This window comes from Rhea pennata, chromosome 13 (assembly GCF_028389875.1).
Source record: "Rhea pennata isolate bPtePen1 chromosome 13, bPtePen1.pri, whole genome shotgun sequence".
NCBI lineage: Eukaryota > Metazoa > Chordata > Aves > Rheiformes > Rheidae > Rhea > Rhea pennata.
In genome coordinates, this window is record NC_084675.1 from 1,196,114 (window position 1) to 1,221,854 (window position 25,741).

Below are 25,741 nucleotides of genomic sequence, written 5' to 3' on the forward strand. Positions count from 1 at the left end.
CCATTTGCGCTGTCATGGCTGCTCAGGGCTTTCTACTCTTCCATCAGGGATAATTGCCTTCAGCCGGCACTTTGAGAAGAGGCCCAAGGGCCTGCAGAGCCTCAACTTGGCCAGGACATCACTCACTGCTAAAGGTACAGCCCTGAGGCAATATTCCCCCCTGCTCCCTTCAGATCCCAGTGGGGAGGCCAGTCAGAGTGACTCTATCCACAGCATTTATGCCTCAGCGGGGCCAGGCTGACATCAAAGAATCTCGCAGAGGGGATGGCATGCGTGGGCTGGGGGCCATGTGCCCTTGATGAGGCATTTTGGAGAATGGCACACTCTGCCCAGAATCAGCTTCACCACTGGCTGCAAATAAAATGTCTCCAAAATGATGTTGCAAAGCCTGGCTGGGCATAGCATACTTGGGTGCATGGGATGAGGAGAAGGAACAGTCCCCCAGGGATGCCATGGACAGGATATGTCCAAGAACACAATGTCCTGCTGCCCTGGACGTAGGAAATTGCCCCTTCTTCTGCTCCATGGCTCTCCACAGTGCAGGGATGCGCTCTGTCCAAGATCCGTGGGCATCTGTTTCTTTGGCCTCCCCTCAAGCAGGAATGAGCACATTATGCCAGGCCCTAGCAGCTAACGAAGCCATCCGCTCTTCCCTCCGGCACTTGGACCTCTCCGGGAACCCCAGCACCCTGGCCATGGATGACACTAGTGTGAGTGCTATGGGCTGAGAAGGGTCAATGCTCTGACATTGTAGGATAGACTGTCTCCTGCACACATGGGGGGCACTCCTTCCTCTGGTGGTCTTGCTGCTTCTATGAGAGAATTGAGAGGGCTTGCCTTGGTTCATTCAGAGGCTGATCTCTGCGTTGTAGTGGCCAAGGCACTCAGAAGTGGCTGTTGCTGGAGGGTCTGAAACCAAGGTGCATCCCCAGGTGCATTTGCGCAGAGGTGCTTGGCTCCCTGGAAAGCCATGGCTGTGACATCTTCCTGCCTATCTGACAGCAGCTGTGGGACTCTGCTGTGGAGACACCTCCCTGTCCTCACGTGAGGATCGGAGATGGCATCCTGAGCAAGGAGACACCCCAGGGACCGAGTGGCCCATGCATGGAGTGTGGGTCACTGTGTGATTCATCACCATCTTCACTTCTGCTCCCTAGTTAGAAGGAAGGAAGTTGGCCAGATTGGCTGGGATTCTTGGGGAATGGGGAGTCAGAGGGTACCCAAGGTGGATACCAGGGGTCCTGGATGAGCTTCTGAATCCTCTCTCCTGACAGAGTTTGCAGAACCTCCTCTGCCGATGCAACTCACTCTCTCACCTCAGCCTGTCTGGCACTGACTGCTCTTTAGACACTGTGAGTACGCAAGGAGGGGGACCCCAAATAGTTATCAGTGCCCAGTTTCAGAAGCTGTGCCACACCCCAACAAGTGTCCCGAACCCCACTACTTGCATCCTATGTGGCATGGGGCTGCATAGGCCCAGGGGCAGGAAACTTGTTGGGTCAGAGGGGTATGATGGCAGCCAGCTCAGCAATATATTGTTCTGCATCCCGTGGCCTAGGTGAGCTGGGAGACACCAGCTTCAGCAGGAGGAAGAAGAGAGCTGGGAGCAATAGTGATAGCTGGCAGCCCCAGCATGGGCAGACCTCCTACCTTAGGGTCTCCCACACTGTCTCTTCTCATCTGGCATGCATGAGGTGCCATGGTGCTAGCTGGATCCTTGACCTATCTCAACTTACTCCCTCCTGCAGCTCTTTGGAGCACTGACCCATGGATGCTGCACCAGCCTTGTCCATCTGGATCTTTCCAAAAATGTGTACTCACACAAGTAAGCCCAGCACATGAAAGGGAGGGAATCTGTGCCATGACTCATCATGGCCCAGTTGGCAGTGACTGCCTGGCATCTCCTGAGGCAGTGGGCAGCCAGTGCCAGCTATAGGCATGCACAGAAGATGATGCTATTTTGTGCTTTTCCTTTCAGGAGGGTGAAAGATGTCTCTCCTGCCATCAAGCAATTTTTCAGCAAGGCCTGTGCCCTCAGGCATGTTTCACTGGCAGGTACAAAGCTGCCTCCAGATGTTGTAAGGTAAGATGGGAGCAGCATGCTGGCAAGACATCCAGCCACTCAGAGTCCAGCTCCAGGGCCTGAGCCACCCCTGTTACCCCTGTAGAGTCTCAGCAGGGTGATGGAGAGGCTCTGGGTCTGCCAATGGGAGCAGATTATGGGTGAGCGTTGTCCAGTGGGACATGGCTTAAGACTTTGAAGTTAGAGGGGACAGATGAGGATGCTGGATAAGAGTGGCAAAATACAGAGCTCTGCATGCTGGGAAACAACCCTTTCCCTATCCTCCTTGTCCCACTCGGCAGCCCACAGAGGGTGTCCTATGGCAGGTGGCTGGCACCCACACTGCTCTAGCCAATGGCTTTGGTGACTTTTCCAGGGCTTTGCTGCAAGGACTGGCGTACAACAGTTGCATCAGTGACCTTCACCTGGATCTCAGCAGCTGTGAGGTGAGGGGGCAGCCTCTGTATAGCGAACACCCATGAGTTGTATGAGCCCAGCAGCACTAGAGGCACGGTCTCCAGTCAGGGTACCATATTGTATGCCTAGGGGTGTGCATCCCTGAGGGGAAGAGGCCATGGCAGGGGAGGCACGTGCTCATTCCCATATGGGAAGATCCATCCCAAACTACCATGGGGCTGAGGTGACCTTCCTGACAGCAGGCTTATATTTGCAGGGCTTGGCACCTTCCCATATACTGACATGCTTCTGTTTATTTCAAGCTGAGGTCAGCGGGGGCCCAGGTCATCCAGGATCTCATCTCTGATGCCAATTCCATCAGTGACCTGGATTTGTCTGATAACGGTAGGTCATTTTTCCTTATCAGGGAGTGCAATCTCCTCCGCCTGTGGGCACAATTGCTTTAGGGTATTCGGCAGAGGCTGAGTTAGACCAGCATCTCCTAAGCTTGTAGAAGTATCCTGGGGAGATGGAGCAGCTTTGGAGAGTTGAGCAGGGTTACATCAGGCTGTCAGAGATATTCTTTGCACTCTTGAGCCATAGCTGACCTGTTGCCCTTGCCTGCCTATGAATGCACATATATACTATGCTCAAAGTGTACCCACTTTCTGGTGCCCACCTGGTGTCCAGAGCTTTGTCTCAGCAGAAGGCTGTGAAATCCCCCACCTTGAACTAGGGCTGCGCCTTCTATGCTTGTCTACCTTTTGACCATGCTGCTTAACACAAAATTAGACTGTGCTTAGTCTTTCATTAGCAGCAGCCACAACATTACAGGCTATGCAAGCATCTAAGCTAAAGGTTTAGTGGACAAAGTACAAAAGGACAACCAAATCATACCAGTGTTCCACAAGGATGTGAGTACCCAAACACCTGGAGTGGATTCCTCCGAGGCAAATTATCACTTCACTGAGATTTTTGTCTTTCTACCCTAAAAACAAAACCTACATGCATTCCCCAAGACAGGAAAGACTTGTTTGTGCTCTTCTTCCCCACAATGATCTCCTTCCTGCTATCCAGCAGTCTCCTAATGTGCCAGACCTTTTCCATCATTGCATCCAATTCTGGCCAGCAACTGTGGCCCTCACCTCTCATGTCCATGACATTCTTCCCTGTACAGGTCTGGCTTCTTGTAATTTCAACCACGCAACATCAGACTCATGTTAAAAATATATGAATGCTCATTTTCCATGTACCCATTGCAGTTTAATTCCTGCACTTCATCAGGATCAGTTAGTTAAATGGCAAAATTATTGGGGAAATGTGTAACAAGAATTCAGTTCTGGACTTCAAAAGTGGTGACTAGGTTAGCTGGACACTTGGTGGAGCCAAGGCAGTATTGGGCCTGTGTGGCATTGGCTCCTTCTGTGCTCGCTGCTGAGCCTACAGAGAGTCAAGTGCAGTTTCTCCAATATTCAAACACTCTGGAGAGATCAAGCCTGCCTCGACTTACCAGCTAACCTTGCCACACGGCACAGGGCATCTCACCAAATGTGGACATACACAAGTCCATGGGTCCTAACGGGATGCACCCATGAGTGCTGAGGGAGCTGGCTGATGTCATTGCAAGGCCACTCTCAATCATCTTTGAAAGGTCATGGTGATCAGGAGAGGTATCTGAGGACTGGAAGAAAACAAATGCCACTCCAGTCTTCAAAAAGGGCAAGAAGGAGGGAACTTCTGGCCAGTCAGCTTTGCCTCAATCTCTGGAAAGGTGCTGCAGCAGCTAATCCTGAATACTACTTCCAAGCATTGTAAAGGATAAGAAGGTGATCATGAGTAGTCAGCACGGATTCACAAAGGGGGAAATCATGCTTAAGCAACCTGAAAGCCTTCTAGGGTGGAATGACTGCCTGGCAGATGAAGGGAGAGCAGTGGATGTTGTCTCCTTTGACTTCAGTAAAACTTTTGACACTGTCTCCCATAATGTCCTCATATGTATCTGATCCAGGAAAGCAGACTTTGGGCTCTTCAGAGACCTACTTGGAGGAATCTCATGTATTAAGGCCTTAGAAGGAAGGGGGGTCCAGGAGAGCTGGCTAGTATTCAAACATCACTTCCTCCAAGCTCAAGAGCGGTGCATCCATATGAGTAAGAAGTCCAGCAAACGGGGCAGGAGACCTGCAGGGATGAGCAAGGAGCTCTTGGCCAAATTCAGACAGAAGGAGAAAGTACACAGAATGTGGAAGAGGGGACAGGCTACTTGGGAGAATTTTAGGAATGCAGTCAGAGTATGTAGAGATGCGGTGAGGAAGGCTAAGGCCCATTTGGAATTGAGTCTGGCAAGGGATGTTAACCACAACAGGAAGGGCTTCTTCAAATACATCAGTAACAAGAGGAGGACTAGGGAAAATGTGGGCCCACTACTGAATGGGGTGGGGGCCCTGGTGACGAAGGATACAGAGAAGGCAGAATTACTAAATACCTTCTTTGCTTCAGTCTTCACTGCTAAGGGCAGCCCTCAAGAATCCCGGACCCTGGATGTAAGGGAGAAAGTCTGGAGAAAGGAAGACTTTCCTTTGGTTGAGGAGGATAGGATTAGAGATCTTCTGGGCAAACTTGACATCCACAGATCCATGGGCCCTGATGGGATGCACTCATGAGTACTAAGGGAGCTAGCAGACATTGTTGCCAGGCCTCTCTCCATCATCTTTGAAAAGTCATGGAGAACTGGAGAGGTGCCTGAGGACTGGTAGGAAGGCAGTGTCACTCCAGTCTACAAGAAGGGCAAGATGGAGGACCCAGGCAACTACAAGCCAGTCAGACTCACCTGCATCGCTGGAAAGGTGATGGAACAGTTCATTCTGGATGTCATGTGTAAGCATATGGAGGAAAAGAAGGTGATCAGGAGTAGTCAGCATGGATTCTGGAAATCCTGGGAAATCCTGCTCTACCAACCTGATAGCCTTCTATGATGGAATGCCTGGCTTGGTAGATGAGGGGAGAGCAGTGGACGTTGCATACCTTGACTTGAGCAAGGCCTTTGACACTGTCTCCCGTAACACCCTCCTAGGCAATCTCAGGAAGTGTGCGTTAAATGGACAGTGAGGTGGATTGAGAACTGGCTGAAAGTCAGAGCTCAGAGGGTTGTGCTTAGTGACACAGAGTCTAGTTGGAGGCCTGTGGCTAGTGGTGTCCCCCAGGGCTCCGTACTGGGTCCCATCCTGTTCAACTTGTTCGTCAGTGACCTGGATGAAGGGACGGAGTGCCTCCTCAGCAAGTTTGCTGATGATACCAGGCTGGGAGGAGTGGCTGATACACCTGAGGGCTGTGCTGCCCTTCAGAGAGACCTGGACAGGGTGGAGAGCTGGGCAGAGAGGAACCTCGTGAGGTTCAACAGGGCAAGTGCAGAGTCCTGCACCTAGGGAGAAATAACCATAGGCACCAGTATGAGCTGGGAGCTGACCTACTGGAAAGCAGCTCTGCAGAGAAGGACCTGGGAGTGCAGATAGATGACAAGTTGACTATGAGCCAGCAATGTGTCCTTGTGGCCAAGAAGGCCAAAGGCCAACCTCATTGGTTGCTCATCTAGCCTGCACTTCATCAGCTTACGTAGAATCATAGGATCTGTAAGGTTGGAAAAGACCTCTAGAGATCATCTGGTCCAACCTCCCTGCTCAAGCAGGGTCACCTAGAGCCAATGGTTCTGTGATTCTATGGGGGATCTGACTGGGTTATTTGCACCACAGTTGCTTTGGCTGGCACAGGGAATGACAGGAGATGCTGCCCATGCAAAAGCTGCAGCTTTTGAGAGCCCTGCGGCAGGGCATGTACTCTGAGCCTTCAGCTCCCCAGGTAGCTTTCCTTTAAGTGGAGCAGGTAACCAGGACCCAGGCTCTTTTCCAGCAGTGGCCAGGGCTTATGTGTGCCCCAGTATCACTAAGAGAGGGGCAATCCTCCTCCATCTGTGCTGGGGAATGGGATGGACCCGATCAAGACTCAGCTGAGGGATAGCATCTTCATCACAGGATGTGGGATAACTTATTTGGCTACTGACTTCTCAGGTTCTGTATAATTCTCATTTCACATCTTTCTTGCCACAAACTTCTACAGTTCACTTAATTCAAAGTAATCTAACATTGCAAGCTCGAGTTTTGAAATTAACCAAGATGTTTAAAAGCTTTGTCTGAGCTGAAACTCTTTCAATCCCTGACAGGATCCCTGCCCCGTCTAACCTCAGCCTGCCACAGCCTCTAAAGCCACAGGGTTGCGAGAGAGCAATCCTACTTATTGCAAGCATCGGTTCTACAGCCTTTTTAATTCCACCTGCAAGTCCTTGTAATATCTTAAACTGGCCTCACAAAGATCTCACAGTATATCATGCAGTGCCTCTATAGCTGGATCACTCTAGGAAAGCTGACGTGTTCTGCAGCCATTCAGAAACTTGTGCAAAATCAGCTCATGGCTTCCCTGACTCACAAATGCTCCAAAAACTTGCTGCCTTCCAAAAATCTCTAGCCAACCTTTTCCAAAATGTAGTTTTATTTTGTTTTTCCCCAAATAGAAACTCTGTGCTGGAGGGATAGTGAGCGCCTAAGAGCTGCATGCAGTCCCGTAGTCCTCCAACTACTATCTCAGCACCGCAGACTTTGCGGTGTTCACTTAATAACAACAATTGTTTGCTCCATTGTGCTCCAGTTAAAAATTAAAAAAAAGGAGAGGGAAAGACAGATGCCCCTAAAACATTGGCCACAGCCAGTGCAGTACCCGTTTTGCAAAGATCAAGGACTCTTATAGCATATTGGCATGCCACTGATTTCTCTGCTGTGTTGGATGGGGTTTGCATGGAGGATGATGATGCCAGGGAGGGCCTTTCCCTGGCCACAGCTCCATCACTCTGTGTGTGCAAAGGCAGTCAAGGACAAATCTGTGGTAGTGGGCTGGAGAAAACTCCTCTTGGAGTTATGTTGTCTTGGGCTTTGCCTGGTAGGTCTTGGGTGCCCCTTGCCCTGGGACAGTGGAGTAATGGGGTGAGAGGTCCCTGCCCAGATACATGTGCAGCAGCAGGGCCGTAAGCCACACTCTAGCCACTTGGGAACCCGCTGACCTCCTCTGTAGGTGTTGGGGTTCACCAGTCCCTTGGAGTCCTGCTGACCTCCTTCCCCGTTTCTGGGGATCACCAGAGTGGGAGTATGGGGATACTCTGTGTTTTGCTGTCGATAGGATATAACCTTTGCTTGCTGAATTTTCCTGGGAAAGCTGTAGTCATGAGAATGGGGGTACAGGCCCACAGTACAGGAAGGATGCCTGGGTACATTCTGGGACAGGGCTGAGGAGGGGAGGCAGCAGAAAGCAATTCCTCTGTAGCCCCATAAGTGCTCCCTGCAGCTCAGCACAGCCTTGCCACCCTAGTTCCAAATCGCAAGACTCTCACAGGGGATATTTATTTGCTGGGTGAGACTCCTCTCAGCTCCTGGTTTTACCTGCCCTCTCAGGGGCAGATGAATAGGTCTTTGCCCTCCATGGGAGAGCCATGAAGAGGATGAAGACGTTCAGGGTCTGCCTGAGATTCCGGTCTGCCAGCCTGCTGGGGCAGTATGGCAGGTCTGTGGGTTGCCCTTGGTGGGCCACACAATCACCTTGGTCCAGCTTTTGTGGTCTGGACTGCTCAGAGCATCCTACTGGGTGTCTCATGGCTGCACTCATCTCTCATAGGTTTTGACTCTGATATGGTGACACTGGTGCTGTCCATTGGCAGAAGCAAGTCCATTAGGCATGTCTCTTTGGGGAAAAACTTTAACATCAAATCCAAGTAAGTGCAATCTGTGGCATTGTCTTCAGACCAGTGGCTGCTCTAGCACCATTCACCTGCCTCACTTCTCTCTTTCTCCATCTGAGCCCTGGGCCAGTCGGGAATGCAAGGAATTGCCTCATCTTCCCTTAAAGGCCTGCTTGCTCTACTATATCAGGGACTCATGGGGGGGGGGGACTGTCACCTGCTCCTGACCCAGTCTGTGCTGGAGGGCAGGCATCACAGACACAGGTCACAACCTCTTGAAACATAGGTAGGAGTCAGGCAGGAGGCTGGCAGAGGTGTGGTGGTTTTGGGCAAAGGTAGAAGGATTGAGCTTTGCCAGCTGTTCTTGCTGTTCTGGGGGAAGCAATGCTGGGATGCATGTGTAACTATCATCTGCCTCTCCTGCAGAGATGGGCTGGTGGATGTCCTGCACCGCATTGTCCAGATCACCCAAGAGGATGACTGTGTAGGTACCTCCTGCTGCACCAGGGGCCCTTACTTGCCCCAGCCATCCTGCCTGTGCCCTGCCTCTCATCAACCGCCATGACCCCAGGGCTCTGTGCAGTCTCCACTCCAGGGATGCTGTCCAATTTGGCATGACAGACACATCTCTCCCTCCTCTTCCCCCTTCCAGACTCTCCAGTCCCTGTCAGTGGCTGAGTCGCGCCTCAAGCTGGGAACCAATGTCCTGCTCAGTGCCCTGGGCAGTAACACCAGTCTCATTGCTCTGGACATCAGTGGTAATGCCATGGGAGACACCGGTGCCAAGATGCTAGCCAAAGCCCTGCAAATCAACACAAAGCTCAGGTAGCATGGGAAGGGCATCCTTCTCCCATTGTGCCAGGTGGTCTTGACACAATAGTCCTCATGATACTGACACTACTGAAAGAGGCTTGTTGTGGCTCCTTGGGACCACAGATGCAACCCTACCAGTCCCAGCAAGCAGCTGAATGCTGTGACCATATCTCTCTTGGCAGTCAGTTGCTGATGCTGACACATGACATGTAAAAGGCAGGAGAGTAGTTAAATCTCTTCCTCTGCATGGCAGCTCCACACCAGCACTTGCCAGCTCTTTTCCAGGCTCCCATGAAGTTCAGAGTGCTGGAGCTGGAGCCTTGTGGTCATTATTCATCCATGCTTTGTTATCAGTGCCCTAGGCAAAAGATGGCGAAGAGCAGTTTCTTGTCCCTAAAATGTCACTTTTTTACCAAATTATTCCTGAAAAGGAAAGGTAAAAGTTTCTGGTGGAGAGAGGGAGCTGGGAAAGGTCTGTCAGCTGCAGACATTCCTCTGTGGGACTTCTGCCCCTGCCAGCAGAGTGATGCCTGTCTGAGTAAGGCTGCACTGCTCTGCATCCCCTCCAGACATCCAGCTACTTTGTAGCCCTCTGCAGGGGAAAAGTTTAGCTTTTGAATCATGAGGTTAAGATTTTTAACCCCATTTCCCTGCCTCCTGGTTTGTGGGGTCAGCTTGGCTGAGGCTTCCTGGCACCTAGCAGGACAAGCATAGCTTATCATGGCCCTGCCTGTTCCTGGCAGCCAGACACCTGCCCTCTATGCCAGCTATCAGTTCCTAGCTGGAGAGTAGGTTGGTGTCCCATTTGGTGAGCTGACACAGGCTACTGTTTTGGTCTGGAGAGGACTCACTCTTGTACTCTTTGCAGGACCGTGGTTTGGGACAGGAACAACACAACTGGCCATGGACTCCTGGAGGTGGCTCAAGCCTTGGAGAGGTAGAGAGGGGGTTGTTTGGTTGACCTGCCCTGCTACCACCATGCACAAGAGACTCTAGCACCAGGACATCACCATCCCCAAGCCCTCTTCCCACTAAATGCAGAAAGAGTATCTCACTCAGAGCCAGTGGGTTGGAAACAGTGCTTAGGGGAGTTTCCGTACAGTGTAGTCACTACATGGCCCTGGCCTTGCAGCTAGCAAAGCAACCCACAACGCACTTGTTGACATCATCTTCATTAGTCATCTCTGTTGCTTCAGAGCCCCAAGGCTGGCTGTGGCCCACATTTCCCCCTTCCAGCACCATAGATCACTTAAGAGGAAGAGGGACAAGTTTTACAGCCAAGGAGAAAAGTCTTGCTCCTAAGCTGTCGTACCCACCAGAGCTGAGAGCCTACCTCAGGAGCGCAGAGGATCTCTATCCAAATCCAGCACAGAGTTTTGTCACTCTGAACCATACCAAATTCAGCGTATGGTGAGCACAGTGTGATCTGCTCAGGCATAGGTTGTTTTTTGTGGGGATCTGGCACTCTGCTTCCTCCTACCCACAAAAGATGGAAAAATTGTTCATTTACTGAGACCACTGTGGGGTCTCATACATGGCCATGCAGATGCACAGGGAGGCAAAACACTATAGGGGCTCCAGTGGTTTGAGTCGAGAGGGCCTTAGTCTGAGTGGCCAGAGAGTACAGACAGGCGGCCACTGTGACCCTGGGGAGTTTACTCATCTGCTCGAGCTTAGCCATCCCCACAAGCCCTGTCATTATGAAAATGCTTTCCGCATGCAGGTGTTTCATGGTGGAGATAAAACCATGAGGCTGATGTGCCAGGATCTCTGCCACTGCAAGGCAGGAGATGCCATGTAGATGCTTGCTTGCAGCAAAGGGGCTGGTAGTGCCACTGTCCTGATGCTCATCTGTGGCATTGCCTCACAGGAACTACACCCTCAAGTCTATGCCCCTGCCAATGAATGATGTGGTGCAGGCGTATCGGAGCAACCCTGAGAAAACAGAGGAGGCAGTGCACAAGGTGGGGCTGGGGTCTGGGGGAGACGGGCTGGGGTGCCAAAGGTGCCTCCTCACGGGGTTATTTACATGCTGCAGATCCAGTCCTGCCTGACGAGGAACCAAATGCGACACATGCTGCCCACACAAACCTTCTGGCTGCAGCAGGGCATCCTGACCACCTCTTCTGAACAGGCAAGTACATGAAACCACCATGTTTGGCTGTACAGCCAGCTGTTCTGCTCCAGCATGAGTAATCTTGGCTAGTGCAGGACATCAAAGTAGACCTCTGCCCACCTCACGCTGATCCTTGCAAGCTGCACAGACCACTTTTCACTTTTTCTGAGCCCAGGACAGAGCAGGCCATGGAGAAGAGAGCAGGACTGGGCAGGAGGGAAGGAGGCTGAGGTACTCAAGCAGCCTTCATCCTTGTGCTTCGCACAAATTTGGTACTGAGGAATTTAGGGACTGCTCGTCCCCCCCCCCCCCCCCCCCACAGTATGCTGCTGTCTTCATGTGCTCAACACATGCTTGCAAGAAATTCCCTGCTGTACAGCATTCCTGGTCACTAGGCAGGGAAGACCTTGTGGAGCATTACCTGCATGTGCTCCCAGTGCTCAGTCAAGCAGCACCCATATGTCCTTCTCCTGGGAAATCACAGAAAGGACAGAGACTTACAGTGCTGCTCAGGCGTTGGTGCATGACAGCATCTCCTCTATGCTCCAGATGGTGAACGAAATCTGTCTCAGTGTGCAGAAGCACGTTGACATCCTGAGCTCCTGCCTGGGCAGGGAAGTGGAAGCCGACATCCTCTTTGCAGAGGAAGCCATCAGGAACGCCAACCTGTCCGTCAGTGTAAGTCTGTCACACTCCCAGAAAACTGTGGTCACCTTCCCTCTGCTTTGCCTTCCTGTTGTGGGAAAGAAACGTTCAATTCATGGGGTTTAAATCCAAGACCAAGCAGTTTATTGAATTATTAATGACATTTAACTAGCAAACAGTGAATTTTCAAGATCAATATCATAAATGCAACAGATATACATCACATTACTAAACACTTGTAAAATGTTAAAAAACAGCTTCAAATTTCTGAGTCCCCTTCAAATCCCAAGATGGTCTAATCCACATACATAGATACACACAGTTGTGTGCATACCTTCTCCAGGAACCGTGGGCTATAAGCACATCCCCTCTTCAAAAGAGGAGATTCCTCTGCTTGCACCACCCTTCTTTGGGAGCTACGAATGCTCTGGCTTTGGGCTCACCCATTCTGCTTCTTACAATCTGCTGATGCCGACACTGGTGATAAAACTCCCCATGTTCCTCCAGAGGGTCCCTCCTTGGGGATCCCCATACTCTTAGCTGCATTGCCTGGATGCAGCCTCCCACAACATGGTGAGGAGAATGTTCCATCAGGCCATGATGCTGGTGGAGGCCACTCCTGGCAGTGTTAGACTCTGTTAGACTGCTTCTGTTCCCACTTCTCTCTCCTGATTACACATTTTCTTTCTTCTTCTATACTTCCTTTCAAGCTGCCACATTTTTCTTTTTTCCCCCCTCAAGTCTCTTGGCCACCCCCTAGTTACTGTTTAATCCAGCTACTGGGCATCTTCTTCCTTAGTGTTATCACTTACTATCTTATCAGCTGCTGTTGCAGGGGAGAGGTGTGGTTCTCTCCACACACCTGAGCCTGTGCCCGTATCCCAAGCCTGTCACTATGGCCTCGTCCCTGTGTAGCAATTGTCTCTACATGAGCTGGCGAGGCCAAGAGCCATGGTGCCTCCCCAGCTCCACTGGGCTTTTCCAAGAGATACACTGCGTCTCTCCATCCCAGCAGGAGGGAAAATTTTCACAAATCTATGAGCAATTTGTTAGAGACTGGAGATGTAGAGGACTCCTGGGGGCCAGAATTTCCTTGAGGCTGCACCAGAAAGGATTTGCATCAGGTGTTTTGGGGACAGAATTGCTTCAAATACAGACCATCACAACTGCTTGCTTGCAAGGGGCTGGCACTGACTTTACAGCCTACAGTGGCACTGACTTTACAACCTACAGTGAGACCTAACAGGGTGGGGGGATGCTACTGCAGACAAGGAGAGGAGGGGCTTTCGCCACTTACTGCCAAGTCTCCTGGTAGCACCTGCAAGCTATACCATGGTGAAGATGCTCTGCAGGCACCTGGCGCTGTTCTCCAAATCTTGGGGACAAATGGTTGTGCTTGGTGGGTACGTATTCCTGCAATAGGATGAGAAAGAGGTTACTCATCAGCTTCCTGGGTTAGGGAAGGCCTCCAGAGAGATTTAACTAAAGAAGAGAGTGCTGATGCTGCAGAGATACTGGAAGGGATAGGAAAAGATAAGCAATGTGAGAGCAGATTGTCTGGGCACAACGAGAGGAGAGCTAATGGACTCTGGGGACAGTGGGCAGGGAATGACCAAGAGGGAGAAGAATGCAGAGAGGCTGGGGGGAGCAACTTCAGCCCAGCGTGGCTGGTAGATCCCTGGGTGACCCCAGCTAATGCAAGGAGAGCTTTGCTGCAAGGCAGCTGTGGACCAGGACTGAGCCTACCATACATGGCCAAGCAGAGTAAAGATAATTTGCTATAGGCTCATCCACACTTTCTCTCCACCCCTTGCAGATTTTGCCTCTGTTGTATGAAGCAGGAAACACCCCGTACCAGAACGGCAAGCTGCAGCATAAGATGGAATGTCTCACAGAGGAAGCGTCACAGGCCTGCGGCCAGGAAATCCAGGTGGGTGCCTGCTAGGAGCCACTGCAGCAAGCAGGGAGCCACCAGTGGCATGGGATGCTTGTCAGCCTCAGCCCAAGATGTGACAAAGCCCCGGAGGCAGGGACTGTCCTGCCAAAGGGATGACAGCTGCTCTGAGCCTGACACACAGTGTGCTCCAGCAGAGCACCTACTGTGCACCTTCCATCACTCAGGACCCCTCTGTACACAACATCTCCTGATACAAATAGGAAAACATTTGAATTCTGATAGAAAAGATGCATAAAATTCCTTCTTCTCGCCCCTAAATTCTGGATTTGCTGCAGGCGATCATGCAAGCCGTATTGGACACAGTGCACAACCTGTGCCCGGCCATGGTACAGAAGAGGGGAGTCAGGGACCAGCTGGTCAATGCCATGTCAGAGCGCATCTATCTCCAGGACCACCTCAACCTCAGTTCTGTCCTGGACCAGATGGTCACTGATGTCTTCAACAAGCTGAAGTGGGTGACATGACTTTTTCCCTTTTTGCTCAGCTGCACATTTAAGGGGCTGCTGCACAGCTGTCTCTCTCCCATGGGGCAGCTCAAGATCAGAGTCACCCCATGTGACTGTGCTGCCAGGGAGAGTGTGGGGCAGAGGGACCCAGTTGCCATGTTTACCCAGCTTTGGCTTTGCTTCCCAACCTGATCCAGCTCATATCCACTGCTACAAGTCTCTGGGGAGCTGGGAAGTCCTGGGTGGAGGAGGATCATGCTCATGCAGGCACATCCTCACTGCTGAGAAAGGAGAGCCCCGAGCATTGGAGGGGAGGTACTTGGCATCCTCTGTCCCTGCCAGGACATGACCAGCACCTGCTCCAGGTCCTGGTTCCTGCATGGAGAGCAGGAATAGGTGCACATGTCTGGCCAGCAAGTTGCCTGGGCATGTTCTCTGTGATGTGTCTCCAGCAGCATGGCCATCCCCTGGCTGAGCCTCTAATTTCCTAGCAGGGCTCTACAAAGAGGTTGCACTCCAGGGACACCTGTGCCTGTTCAGCTCCTGGTGCAGCCAGGCTCAAGGCTTGTGGGGCTGTGGCCACCCAGCTCCTTACCCACGTGTCTCCCACTGAAAATGAAAACACCTATGCAGGCCACCCCACTTACTGGGCTGAGGCAGGGCTAGCTCTGACACCTTCTCTCTGGTCCCAGTGAAATCAAGCTATCTGTCACAGCGGCTGTGGCTGACTGCATTGTGGATGCCATGCTGGGAGACCTGACTGTTGCTCAGTGCAAGTTGGTGAGTGCCAGAGGGTGCCACTCTTGTGGGTCATGATGGGGATGTGGGATGGGTGTGTATGTTGGCATTGCCCAGGCACCAGCCAACACAGTGACTGCAGATTTGCTGTCTAGAAAGCAGGACAATTTCCACTCAGGCTGCCTTTCCTCCCAGGTAATCCTCTCCCACAGTTGTCCCGGCAGAATTAACCCTATACAGCTCCTCATCAACCCAGAGTGAGGTCCAGGAGCTGCCCCATGGCAGAGAATGTTGGGTGGGTGCCAGGAGGAAGCTGGGCAGCAGCTGCCCCCATACCAGGGCTCTCTGGATGAGGCAGGAGCAGGGCAGCCCCACCAAGGCACGGCCAGGGCTGGCAGCTGGCTAATCAGGCCTAAATCCGCTCATAAATCCCAGGCACTGGAAGGGAGCGGAGCAGCACAGCATACACAGCGCAGCTGAGTGCACTTCAGCCAAGGGAATGATTTAAGCATTTCCTCATGATTTTAGGCAGAAAGCCTCTCCAAGCACGGTCTGGACCTCCCATCACTGCAGCTGGAGTCCATTGAAGATGATGCCACTGTGCCAATGAGGGGCAGAAATCCTCTGGATATCGCTGAGAAAGGCTTTGCTGCGGAGGAGGTAGGGCTCAACTCCCTGCTCGGCTGTGCTATGCTAATGTCTGGGCTACTAGAGGGGTCAGTGACATTAGGAGCTATCAGGCCTGACCAAGCCTACCACTACATGATACCCCCACCTAGGATGGTTTAGTTAGGTGCTAAAGATGAACCAGACCAAGAGAGGGTGCAACCCTGGGGATTTAGGGTTGTCAGAGGGGTTGCAACAGGCACAGGACCAAGGCTGGCTAGGTCTTACTGCCATGGGGAAGACAGGAGGACACTGCTCACTGTAGTCAGCTTTGCAGAGCAAAGGTAGCCAGTGTCGAGGCTGAGGGTGACTCCCAGGCAGTGCTTACCTGTGGTGGCCTCTGTTTGGCTCCATTCTGTTGGTGGCCAGGCAGCGAGAGCATTGCTGAATTTGTGAGCAGCCTCTTTCTCCTCCTCTCCCTGCAGCACAAGATGGCTCTACGGAGGAAAAACAAACATTTCAGGAGCATTCGGCCCACGCCAACCATGAGAAGTAAGGCTGCCGCACAGCCGTCCCTGCTTCTGTGCCCTGCTTTGGTGTACATCCGTTATGGTCTGGAACAGTGGGCTGCTTGCATGCCTGTAAGGGCATCGCAGTGCCAGGGGGCTCACACCTCACACCAGAGGCATATGATATTTATGTGGGGGCCACTGTTCAGGGCACTCTTCTGACAGTAATGTGGGGAAGAGCTGGCCTTTTGTCGCCCAATGTTTTGAGCTGGATGGGATCCAGATACGCTGCTACCTCAGGAGAGAATGGAAAGTTTGTGGGTGACTCTGAAGGCTTCAAAGCAGCATGCCTCTAGTAGGGACATCTCCTTGTACCATGCTGGAGACCACTCCTAAGGACTGAGAATTGCTGAGCCACCCAAAACATCCAAGGGCTCTGATTTAAGGCCTCAGGATTGCAATGTGGCAGAGGAGGGTTTGCCGGAGGCTGTTCCTAAGGCTGCAGACAAACCTACAGGGCAGCTGCCCAGAGAGAGCAGTGCTGAATTGTCCTGGGCTTTTCTGCAGCTGGTTTTATCCCACAAAGCTCTGTGTGCCCAGGCTGACTGGGAACTACTGGATCTGAGGAGGCCCAAGGAAAACGGCCAGCCTTGTAGTGACTTTTCTCTTTGGGGACTTTGGCAGTGATGCTTGTTGGCACTGAGATCCCAGGCTTCAGCAGAAGCAGAGTTCATACTAGACCTGAGTGCCTCACATCCAGCTATCCCTGTGCCTGCCCTAGATGCAGAGGACCCTTGAAATCTGCTGAGCCTAGCCTTATCCTCATCCATCATAGCTGTGCTGTGTATGCTGCAAAACAAAGTACACCTTTGGTAGCTCATAGTCCTTCCTGCAAGCTGGGCCAGGCCTGGTGTAGCCCGTGCTGCTCTCCCGCTGCCTCGGTGTAGGCCTGTGAGGGGTTTGGTGTGCGTCTTTGGACTTGTCTGCAGGAAACCACTTGCGTCACTCCCCCACAGTATCCCATGCTCTCAGCTTTGCCAGCTAGGTGCAAAAACCTCCTTGGAGACCTCGTTCCGTTGCGAGAATAGCAGGATCTGGCACCAAATGAGCTGCAAAGCTGTTGCCCAAGGCTGACGCGCAAGTTCTCCCCACCGTCAGCAGCGTTCGCACAAGCCGTGGAGCAGCCGCCTGGCTCTGCTCCCCTCCCCTTCCCTTTGCGTGGTGCAGCAAGCAGCACGGCGCAGTGCTGCTAAACCTCCACCACCGCTGCACTCAGGCTAAGGCTGCCACGGTGGGGAGGTCTGCACGGGGTTTAGCCGAGGCGCCTGCCTCAGGGCCTGTTCTCAGCCTGGGCCTCTCGCCCTCGCAGGTCTCTCGGAGCTGGAGCTACAGGCAAGCAGGGACGCAAGCGGGCTCCGAGCGCACCGGGCGCCGCTGTCACTCAGCCCCGCCGCGCCAAAGGCACGCCCTGCCTCCACAAAGGATGCTGAGCCTGCGAGCAGCTTGCTCCCTTGCACACAGCCCGCATCTGCCGAATCCCTTATGGACCTACCAACCGAAGGGGAGAAACTGGAGCATTGCACCAAAGCCAGGCCCCGGCCCAACCGCAGGCACAAGCAGCCTCCAAGCAAGCCAAATGTAAGACTTGTTTTGTTTTGTCTTTTTTTTCTCCAACCAGGCAGTTTGTGGGGTAGGAGGTGGGAAGGCTTGTGGGTTTTTTATTTCCCCCCCCCTTCCCTCAATGGGATGAATTCTCTTAGTCAGCATTTATTGCAAGGCAGGAACATGAGATGGGCAGAGTGCAGCTGATTTATGATACTGCACTCCAGCTGCTACCGTGTGCACCTTTGAGGTGGGGGGAGCTGAGAGGATAGGCAGTGGTTTTGGGAGACTGGAGGAGTCTTTCCTTTTCCTCCTGATGAATCTGACGTTCTGCAGAACTGTGAGATCTGAGATACAGGCAGGAAAAAAATTGTTTGTGTGCAGAGGGCTGATCTGTTTGTGAACGTCTCCATCTCCCTCTGTCCATCTATGATGAATTTTCTCTCAAGATTCAAAAATTCTTTTCCGGATCAGCCCCAAAACACTGGTAGCAGAATGTGACTGCAACTATCATGGCCCTTGGCAGAACTGTGCAAATTGCTGAAGCCATCAGTGGAGGATTGGCTCCAGGGCTCTGCTGGCCTTGGAATGGCTGGATTTAACCCCAGAGCTTTCCCACACCTGCAGTATGAATGTACAGGGAGTGATGCTCATAACCTGCTGGATGTGTTTGCAGTGCCTCAGACTGCTCTGCGAGCAAAAAGTAACTTTTGGATGCAATTGGGCCAGCATCCACGGAGAAGACCAGGCCTGGGAGAGATGGGTGGTGCTGAGGCAGGGGCTGGAGGGGGGTCAAGGTGTGCTGTGGTGGGGTGTTTTGGTAAGGCTGGAAGCACTTTGCTGTCTAAGCAATCTCTGCTCCTTCACCCGCCTTTAGAAGGCCCTTGGGGGGCAGCCCCCCTCCACACACCTAAAGCAAGTGCAGAAGGGTTGGGAGTGCTCTGGAGAAACAAATCATGGGGTCACTGTGTCAGGCGGTCCAGCTTGTCCCTTGTCTCCCTGCCACCATGACATAACTGGGTCCTGCCATCTGCTGGAAGGCCACGGCATGCATGTCCATGGTGATGCTTATCCGGTCAGGCCCTGTGGTTGGAGCCTGCCTGCCTGCTCCATCAATCTGTTCTGGATAGGCAATGTTCTGCCGACCATTGTCTGTGTGTTTGGTGAGGGCAGGCTTTGATGGATGCAATGTGACAAGTAAAGCAGATATTGGACTGCTGGAATGGATCCAGAGAGGCATAAATCCAGCTGTAATGAAAAGTCATTATGGATTGAAATGCCACCGACCGAGAAGTGCCTTCTTCTTGTCAATTGGAAGCCACCAATCTCATGCCCTGTGCCAGAGCTTGGCAGATGCCACGATTCTAAAGGAAGGTCAGGCCATGATATAGACATGGACATGGTCCAGGCTTGGACACAAAGTGGTTGATCTTTGTCTGAACCACAGCAGTGCTTTGAGTTGGATGGAGTTGGACTCAACATGGGAAAACCAGTGAGGATGAGTACTAGGCTCTATGTGCAGATGACAGGATATGAAATAAGCCCTGAGCGCCCAGCTGCATGGCTCGCAGGCAGGCGTAGGCTGTGCAGGACACCATAGGATACTTTGCCTCTTCCTCATGGACTGTTGAGCACAGACTCCCTCAGGTGTGCGTTTTCCAGACCTAAAAGCTCACACCTTGACACCTGCAGTCAGCACCCACAGCTCCTGCTCCATGGGGGAGTTGGTTAGCTCATGATGCCCAGCTTCTCTCTCAAAGCCTGGCCGCCCCTTCTGAGGAGCCATATATCCTAAGCTTTATTCCTGCCTCCTGATGGTATGGATGGATGCAGCCTGCACCGTGCTAAGGGCTGACTGCAGAGCAGTTCTCTCCTAGGCCTCCAGCCACTTGCTCCATCAGGAGCAGGGAGTGTAAGTGTCCATTCCTTAGTTCTCAAAGCAAGGAACCTTCCTGCCAAAGTCTTCCTCTCCACATGGCCCAAGAGTCTAGGACAGCATACAAACGACTGACCCAGCTATAGATCATTTGCAAGAGTTGGTTCTGACATCGGACCAGGGCTGTCCTTGCTGATGCTCAGTGCCCACAAGGTGAGCAAAGGCAGGATCTGCCACAACGTGCCCCCAAGGAGGGTCGGAAATATACTGTGGAGCCATATGGGCATCCTGCAACACAGGCACTTATGGGCAGAGAGCTAGAGAGAGAGCACATGGGCACCAGACCTTCTCCACAGTGCTGAGCAGCAGCATGAGTGCCCAGCACATGGCAGCGCAACACAGCAGCGGTCCTGGCGTGATGCAGCAGAGGAGGGCAATGCTGGGCCAAGGAGGCCACTGCAGGGGAATTGCAGTGGCTGTTCAGGCAAGGTGAAAGGCTGGCAACAAGCTAAGGAGATCTAGGGATCCTGACAAAATGGTGACGCGCCAAGTCATCATGGGATCCTGGCTGGGTCACAGTGTGATGACATCCTGATTTGGCTTTAAGGCCAGATGCATGGAACAGGGAAGGGGACGTCCTGGTCTGTGGAGATGCCAGCCCATCCAGTCCAAAGGGTTTCCAGGTCCCTTCTTGCACTGGCACCCACAAGCCTCCTCCCAGCATAGCAGAGAGGTCTGCACATGCACATGCATGGGACAGGATACGCCTGTATACGATGCATATGTACGTATGCATGCATGGTGTATAATTTTGCCTGTCTGTGTGGCCTCACAGGAGGTGGTGGGTAAGGGAGATGTATCTACTGCTGTCCACCTGCTGCTCAGGCCTGGTCCCAGATGATGGCCATGCTTGCTTGCAGGTGCAGCCTGTGGCCTGTGAGAACAGTGAGGACAGGAGCATCACCCGTGTGGATGAGGGCCTTGAGGACTTCTTCACCAAGAAGCTCATCACAGAGGACCTGCTGTAAGTGAAAGGGGGTGCCCACAGTCCTCTCAGTAGTGCTGGCCCAGCAGCCAGCATCCCCAGCATGCTCCTGTCCCCTGGTGCACCATGTTTCTGCAGACTACCACCACCTGCAATCCACACTGCCACGCAAACATTGCTGGCTCAAGGTCAGGGCCAAGTGCTAAAGGGATACTTGGGAAAACAGCACCACAACACTTCTTACCCTAGGCACCTGGTAGGGCAGAGCTCTGCCTGGCCTCAGAGAGCATTTTCAAGGGCAAACTGGCAGGAGGACATTGTGAAGGCACTTGTTGGGTGAGATGCAGGCAGGGCTGGCTTCCCACAAGCTTTGGGAGGAGGACAGTTGTATAAGAGTTGTGGGGGTCTGTCCCAGAACAAGGAGGGAATGATCCACCAGGGTCTAGATGAACCATGCTGTGAGAGCTTCCCCAGGTCTACCCAGGGCTGGCTGAGCCCAGCATCCAGGGCTGGCACGGGGTCCTTGGGTCAAACACAACCCCTCGGCAGCCCTGACCTAACATTTCCCATTGCCTCATCTCTCCCCAGCCCCACAGCACAGGGGACCTGCCCTGGATCAGCCCTTCTGGCATCCTCAAGCTCTCGCACCCTCAAGAAGAAAATTGGGAACTTCTTTGCATTCAAGAAGCCCAAGTCCTCAAGGGGCTCAAGGTGTGAGAAGGAGCCTGAGGGCAGTGTCACAGCCCCCAAAAGCAGACGGTCGGTGCTCAGTGACATTTTACGGCCCCCCAGCAAAGCAGGAGAGCCACTGAGCAAGTCTGAGGAGGGAAGCCTCGCTGCCGAGCCCCAGGCAGAGCCTGAGCACAGCCAGACTCCTGACTCTGCCCGCAGGATCAGGCCCAAGTATTCACGGGAGGGCAAGTCTCAGTCACTCATACTGCTGTCCGGGGAGGATGAGGACACACTTGGGGTCAGGCACGACAAGGTAAGCACTGCCATGGCAGTCCTCAGCAAGCCACCTTGGATGACTGTCATCGACTTGGCTGCTGGGTGCTGCTGCCTCCGAGGATGCTGATGGTACTAGGGCTGCATGCCATCAGGGCCTGGGGAACAGAACCAGGGCACAGGGCTGCAGCCCACCCATGACTGAGAGGGAGAGGAGAGCAGGCTGGACACCGCAGGGATGTGGGGATCCGTGAGCAATGACTGGGGACAGGCCCTACTGGGTTGTGTCCTTGCCTCAGTAACCATAGGGTACAACTAGGGTTGGGGGACCAAGCACTCTACAGGCCATCAGGTTGGTGCTGCTGGTCCTGTGAGGAGTGCTGCCTCTCTCACCACACATCCTGGCATGGCTGTGTCTTTCCTGCAGAAGAGGCACCTGGAGAAGAATGACGGGGAGCTTCCCAATTCCTTCGAGCAACGTGTGCACATCATGCTCCACCGCATGGGTGTCACAAAGGGCCTGGCCGCCGAGGGCAAGAAGCAGCAGGTGGGATCGGCTCTTCGTTAGGGACACATCCTGCACCCAGGGAGGTGGAGATGGTAGCCCATGGGACAAGGTGACCCAGGCCCCAGTCTCATTCCCCTGCCCAGGCCAGACCTGACAGCATACAGGCCTGTCATCACTGCCCGTAGCCTGACCCCTAACCCTCTGCAAGGGAAGCAGCACATGAATCATGGACGGTGTCTAGCCATCTGTACCTTCTTCACCAGCATGCACCCATGCCACGCACACTCCTCCCCTCAAGCCCTGGCAGCACGCTGCTGGTCACAGGCCCATCAGCCCTGGTGCTGCAATCCCAGTGCTACCTCACCAGATTTCTTTCTCTTGCAGAGCAAAGACAGCGAGATCAAGAAAGCCGGTTCAGATGGTGAGGTGCTGCGTCCTGCCCCCCGCTTCCTTCCGCCCTGACCCTCACTGAGGGTGGCACAACTGGGCATCCTTAGGACCCCTTGGGCTCCTGGATGCATGTTTCACAGCAAGGCCAGCCCCCACATCCCATGGCACACAGCTAGCAGGAACTGGGCCAAGCATCACCAGTTTCACTCAGGGCTGCTTTACCCCGTGGTTTAATCACCTCATTGGGTGCTAATGGCATGGGGGTGACCCACTCAGCACACTGTTGCTGACCATTGACCTGTGCTTGCAGGGGACATTGTGGACAGCTCGGCAGACTCATCACCACCCTCCCTGAAGGCGCGCACACACTCCATGTCCACAGGTAGGTCAGCTGTGGGCACAGGTGGACGTGCACAAGTTGCCAGGGGCAGAGGATTGGCCGGTGGGGGGAGTTAAGTCTTTCCACTGTTAGCATCCAGCAGCGCTCTATGGGGCCAGCACATTGGAGTCAACATGTACCACTGCTCCAGCTAGTAGGCACAGACACCCTGCTCAGGGTACTGATCTGGCTGTAGCAGAAGGAAATCCAGCCATTCTCCCCAGCATACACGGACAGAGACATCAGCCCAAGCTGCTGTCCTGCTGCTGGCCCTGGAGACCAAAGCCCACCTATGTCCTGTGTCCCTTGGGTAGGTGCAGGCTGACAGCCAGCACTTTAGAGCTGCCCGGCCCTCCTCAGAGCCAGACTCTGGGGGAAAACCCTACATGTGGGATATCCATGGCTCTGCCCTGCCTTTCCCACAGACACATCCTTACGGAGCAGCCCGGCCAACATGATGGAGGCCAGCATAGGTTCTGCTGCTCCCAGGCCAGCCTGGAAAGTTCTGGGGAAGCAGCTGAACACAGAGCTGAAAGGGAAGAGCTCAGACCTGCCCCGGCGCTCCCTCCCCATCCCCGAACAGAGCAGGCAGCTGGCGCCAGCAGGCCGAGAGGGATGGAGCAGCAGCCTGCCACGGCTTGGGAGGAGCACACCAACAGCGCTGCTGCAGAGGGTCAGCCACTATGGCGAGTCGGGCACCAGCACCACTCCACCAAGCCTGCCAGCACCTCCTGATGCTGAAGGTATGGGCGTACAAGCCACAGAAAGGACCATAAAGAGGGGCTAGCCCATTCACAGCAGAGGCAGCCAGTGCTGTGGGAATTTGGGGATGGAGGCCAGCTGAAAATTGAGCCTTGAGCCATCCTCCTCTAGGGAGGAAATGGATACAAAACCTAAAAACGCTGGTTCCCTTCCCTGCCTGGCCCTGATGTGCCCCATAGGCTCTCCCAGGACACCCTGACAGGGCTGCTGGGGAGGCGTCGCAGGACATGCCTGTGGCAGGGACCATCTCCCTGGCCAGCAGTTCCCCCTGGCTTTTCCAGACAATCACCTGGCTCCGGGGCCTGTTGTGCCAAGCGGGACTAACCGCAGAGCTGTCTCCATCCACGAGGACCAGCTCAGGGAATCAGAGAGCCTGACGGAGCTGGAGGGTAAGTCAAGGCCAGAGCAGGAGCCCCAGGTGCTGGGGAACAGAAGCACCCAGCCCTGAAGGCCACAGGCTGTGCAGCTGGGTTTGTCTCAGGGCAGAGGAGGTGCTCATCACTCCCGTTCAATAAAGCACTCAGCAGTTGAGGATGACTCAGCCAGACAGGCACAGCCCATGACAAAAACCTAGCAAAAGCCCTACTGCCCTGGCTCATCCGCGGGACAGACAGGAAGACAACAGGAGGGAGGGGATGGCTTCACCATGGCAGCACAAACACTTGCCCTCTGGTGCAGCCCCAAGGGGCTGAGGTTACTTTGGGATGCAGGTGATACAACAGCAACGCATATGGGAACATGGCCTCCAGCGCCTTCCCTGAACAGATCATCAGAGCAGGGCAAAAGCCCCGAAAGTCCATCCATCCCCTTTTCCCTTTCGCAGTGCTTCCTACAACACACTGGGGAAGCCACATTCATTGCGGCCACATCCAGAAAACTGCTCTCATGACACTAGCGCTCTCAGCTCCCGGCTTCACCTTCAAGCTCAAGCCAGGCCGCTCCAACCACATAGCCACCTTACGTAATGCCGCGTTTTGTTTCCTCCAGATGTAATGATCCCCCTTCGTCTGCGGCGGTCACCTGTGCTGAAACGGAGGAACAAACGCAACTCCCTTGCGGACACAGAGGTGACCAGCGAGCCCAGCCCATCCTTGGATAGCATGGGTAAGGCTGGGCGACAGGAGAGTCTGAGCTGCCTTGCCCTTTCCTAAAGTAAGTGTGATGGCAGTGATGGCTTGTTCCACACTAACACCAGTATTTGTGGCTTTTCCAGATGCTGTGATGCAGGACCAGCCCAGCACTGGGGACACACCAGAGGAGCTGCAGCCTCGAGCAGAAGCAAAAGAAGACCAGCCACAAGCTGTTGTGACTGCACAAGACTCAATCCTAGACCAAAGAAGTACAGTGCTGGGCCAGGGGCAGCCAGCCCCGGGACAGTGAGCCCCTGCATGCTGCCGCACTGTTTCCAATAAAACCCTGCAAGCAAGCATACAGTGACAGGGTGATTAGCAACACAGCTTGGGCATGGAGCAGAGGGAAAGGGCGCAAAGTACCCCAGGCATGCTCCGCACCTTGCTTCCATGTCAGATTTGTGTGGACACAGCTGAGGGGCCAGCCAGCCTCACCTTTTCCTCCAGCAGCTGTTACAAAGGCAACAGAGCCATTTTTTTGCTGCAGGGACAGCCTGGTTGGGGCCTCATCACAGAGGGGCTGGGGCCGTCGGCCAAGCTGAACCAAAAGCCAGGCCATGAGCAGTTCTCAGAAGGGCACAGACTTGCAGCTGCTTCTCTGCCCACTGCCTGGGGCAGCACACAGCGTAAGCAGGGCAGTCTCCCCAGCACCGGGCCAGGCTGGAGCCCGTCTGAAGAGCAGATGACCAACACAGCAGAGACATGCCAAGCAGCATCGCCTTCCATGGACTGCCTCTGCTGACACGCTTGTGGGCTGTGGATGGTAATAGGGAAAGCTGACAATCTCAGGAATGGATCAAGGGGCAGAGCAGGCAGCAGAAGTACAAACAACCCAGGTGTGCACATCAGCTGAGACGTTGTTAACAGTTTTACTAGAGTCCTGTCACCAGGCATACCAGCCCCCCTGCTCCCAGCTCCACTCCTCAACTCACAGGGGCTATCACTTTCTCCATCACCTCAAAACCCAGATTTGTATCAGAGGGAACAGGAACCATCACATTTCAAAATGCAGCTCTGTAGTCACTACTATGAGTGATCCAGCCTTTCAGAACTCACAGCCATGTCTGCCTCTCCATCCCTGCAGCTCTCCAGCTGTCACC

General features: G+C 53.6%; 1 protein-coding gene across 1 annotated transcript in view; it reads left to right on the top strand.

The window, feature by feature from the left end:
• The window catches only part of CARMIL2 (capping protein regulator and myosin 1 linker 2), a 36,753-nt gene extending 11,125 nt beyond the window's left edge, over nucleotides 1–25,628 (top strand). Inside the window, exons 12-40 of the mRNA XM_062586650.1 lie at nucleotides 48–134; nucleotides 601–710; nucleotides 1,275–1,352; nucleotides 1,749–1,825; nucleotides 1,979–2,083; nucleotides 2,439–2,508; nucleotides 2,782–2,863; nucleotides 8,171–8,267; nucleotides 8,661–8,718; nucleotides 8,887–9,059; nucleotides 9,916–9,984; nucleotides 10,918–11,011; nucleotides 11,086–11,181; nucleotides 11,713–11,841; nucleotides 13,625–13,738; nucleotides 14,041–14,216; nucleotides 14,904–14,991; nucleotides 15,478–15,609; nucleotides 16,041–16,107; nucleotides 17,434–17,702; nucleotides 20,463–20,566; nucleotides 21,116–21,512; nucleotides 21,900–22,019; nucleotides 22,365–22,401; nucleotides 22,681–22,752; nucleotides 23,175–23,492; nucleotides 23,793–23,900; nucleotides 24,499–24,615; nucleotides 24,725–25,628. Coding sequence (XP_062442634.1) covers nucleotides 48–134; nucleotides 601–710; nucleotides 1,275–1,352; nucleotides 1,749–1,825; nucleotides 1,979–2,083; nucleotides 2,439–2,508; nucleotides 2,782–2,863; nucleotides 8,171–8,267; nucleotides 8,661–8,718; nucleotides 8,887–9,059; nucleotides 9,916–9,984; nucleotides 10,918–11,011; nucleotides 11,086–11,181; nucleotides 11,713–11,841; nucleotides 13,625–13,738; nucleotides 14,041–14,216; nucleotides 14,904–14,991; nucleotides 15,478–15,609; nucleotides 16,041–16,107; nucleotides 17,434–17,702; nucleotides 20,463–20,566; nucleotides 21,116–21,512; nucleotides 21,900–22,019; nucleotides 22,365–22,401; nucleotides 22,681–22,752; nucleotides 23,175–23,492; nucleotides 23,793–23,900; nucleotides 24,499–24,615; nucleotides 24,725–24,891 — 3,611 coding nt within the window. The 3' untranslated portion in view covers nucleotides 24,892–25,628. The remainder of the gene's footprint in view (nucleotides 1–47; nucleotides 135–600; nucleotides 711–1,274; nucleotides 1,353–1,748; nucleotides 1,826–1,978; nucleotides 2,084–2,438; nucleotides 2,509–2,781; nucleotides 2,864–8,170; nucleotides 8,268–8,660; nucleotides 8,719–8,886; nucleotides 9,060–9,915; nucleotides 9,985–10,917; nucleotides 11,012–11,085; nucleotides 11,182–11,712; nucleotides 11,842–13,624; nucleotides 13,739–14,040; nucleotides 14,217–14,903; nucleotides 14,992–15,477; nucleotides 15,610–16,040; nucleotides 16,108–17,433; nucleotides 17,703–20,462; nucleotides 20,567–21,115; nucleotides 21,513–21,899; nucleotides 22,020–22,364; nucleotides 22,402–22,680; nucleotides 22,753–23,174; nucleotides 23,493–23,792; nucleotides 23,901–24,498; nucleotides 24,616–24,724) is intronic.
• Nucleotides 25,629–25,741: the final 113 nt, after the last annotated feature.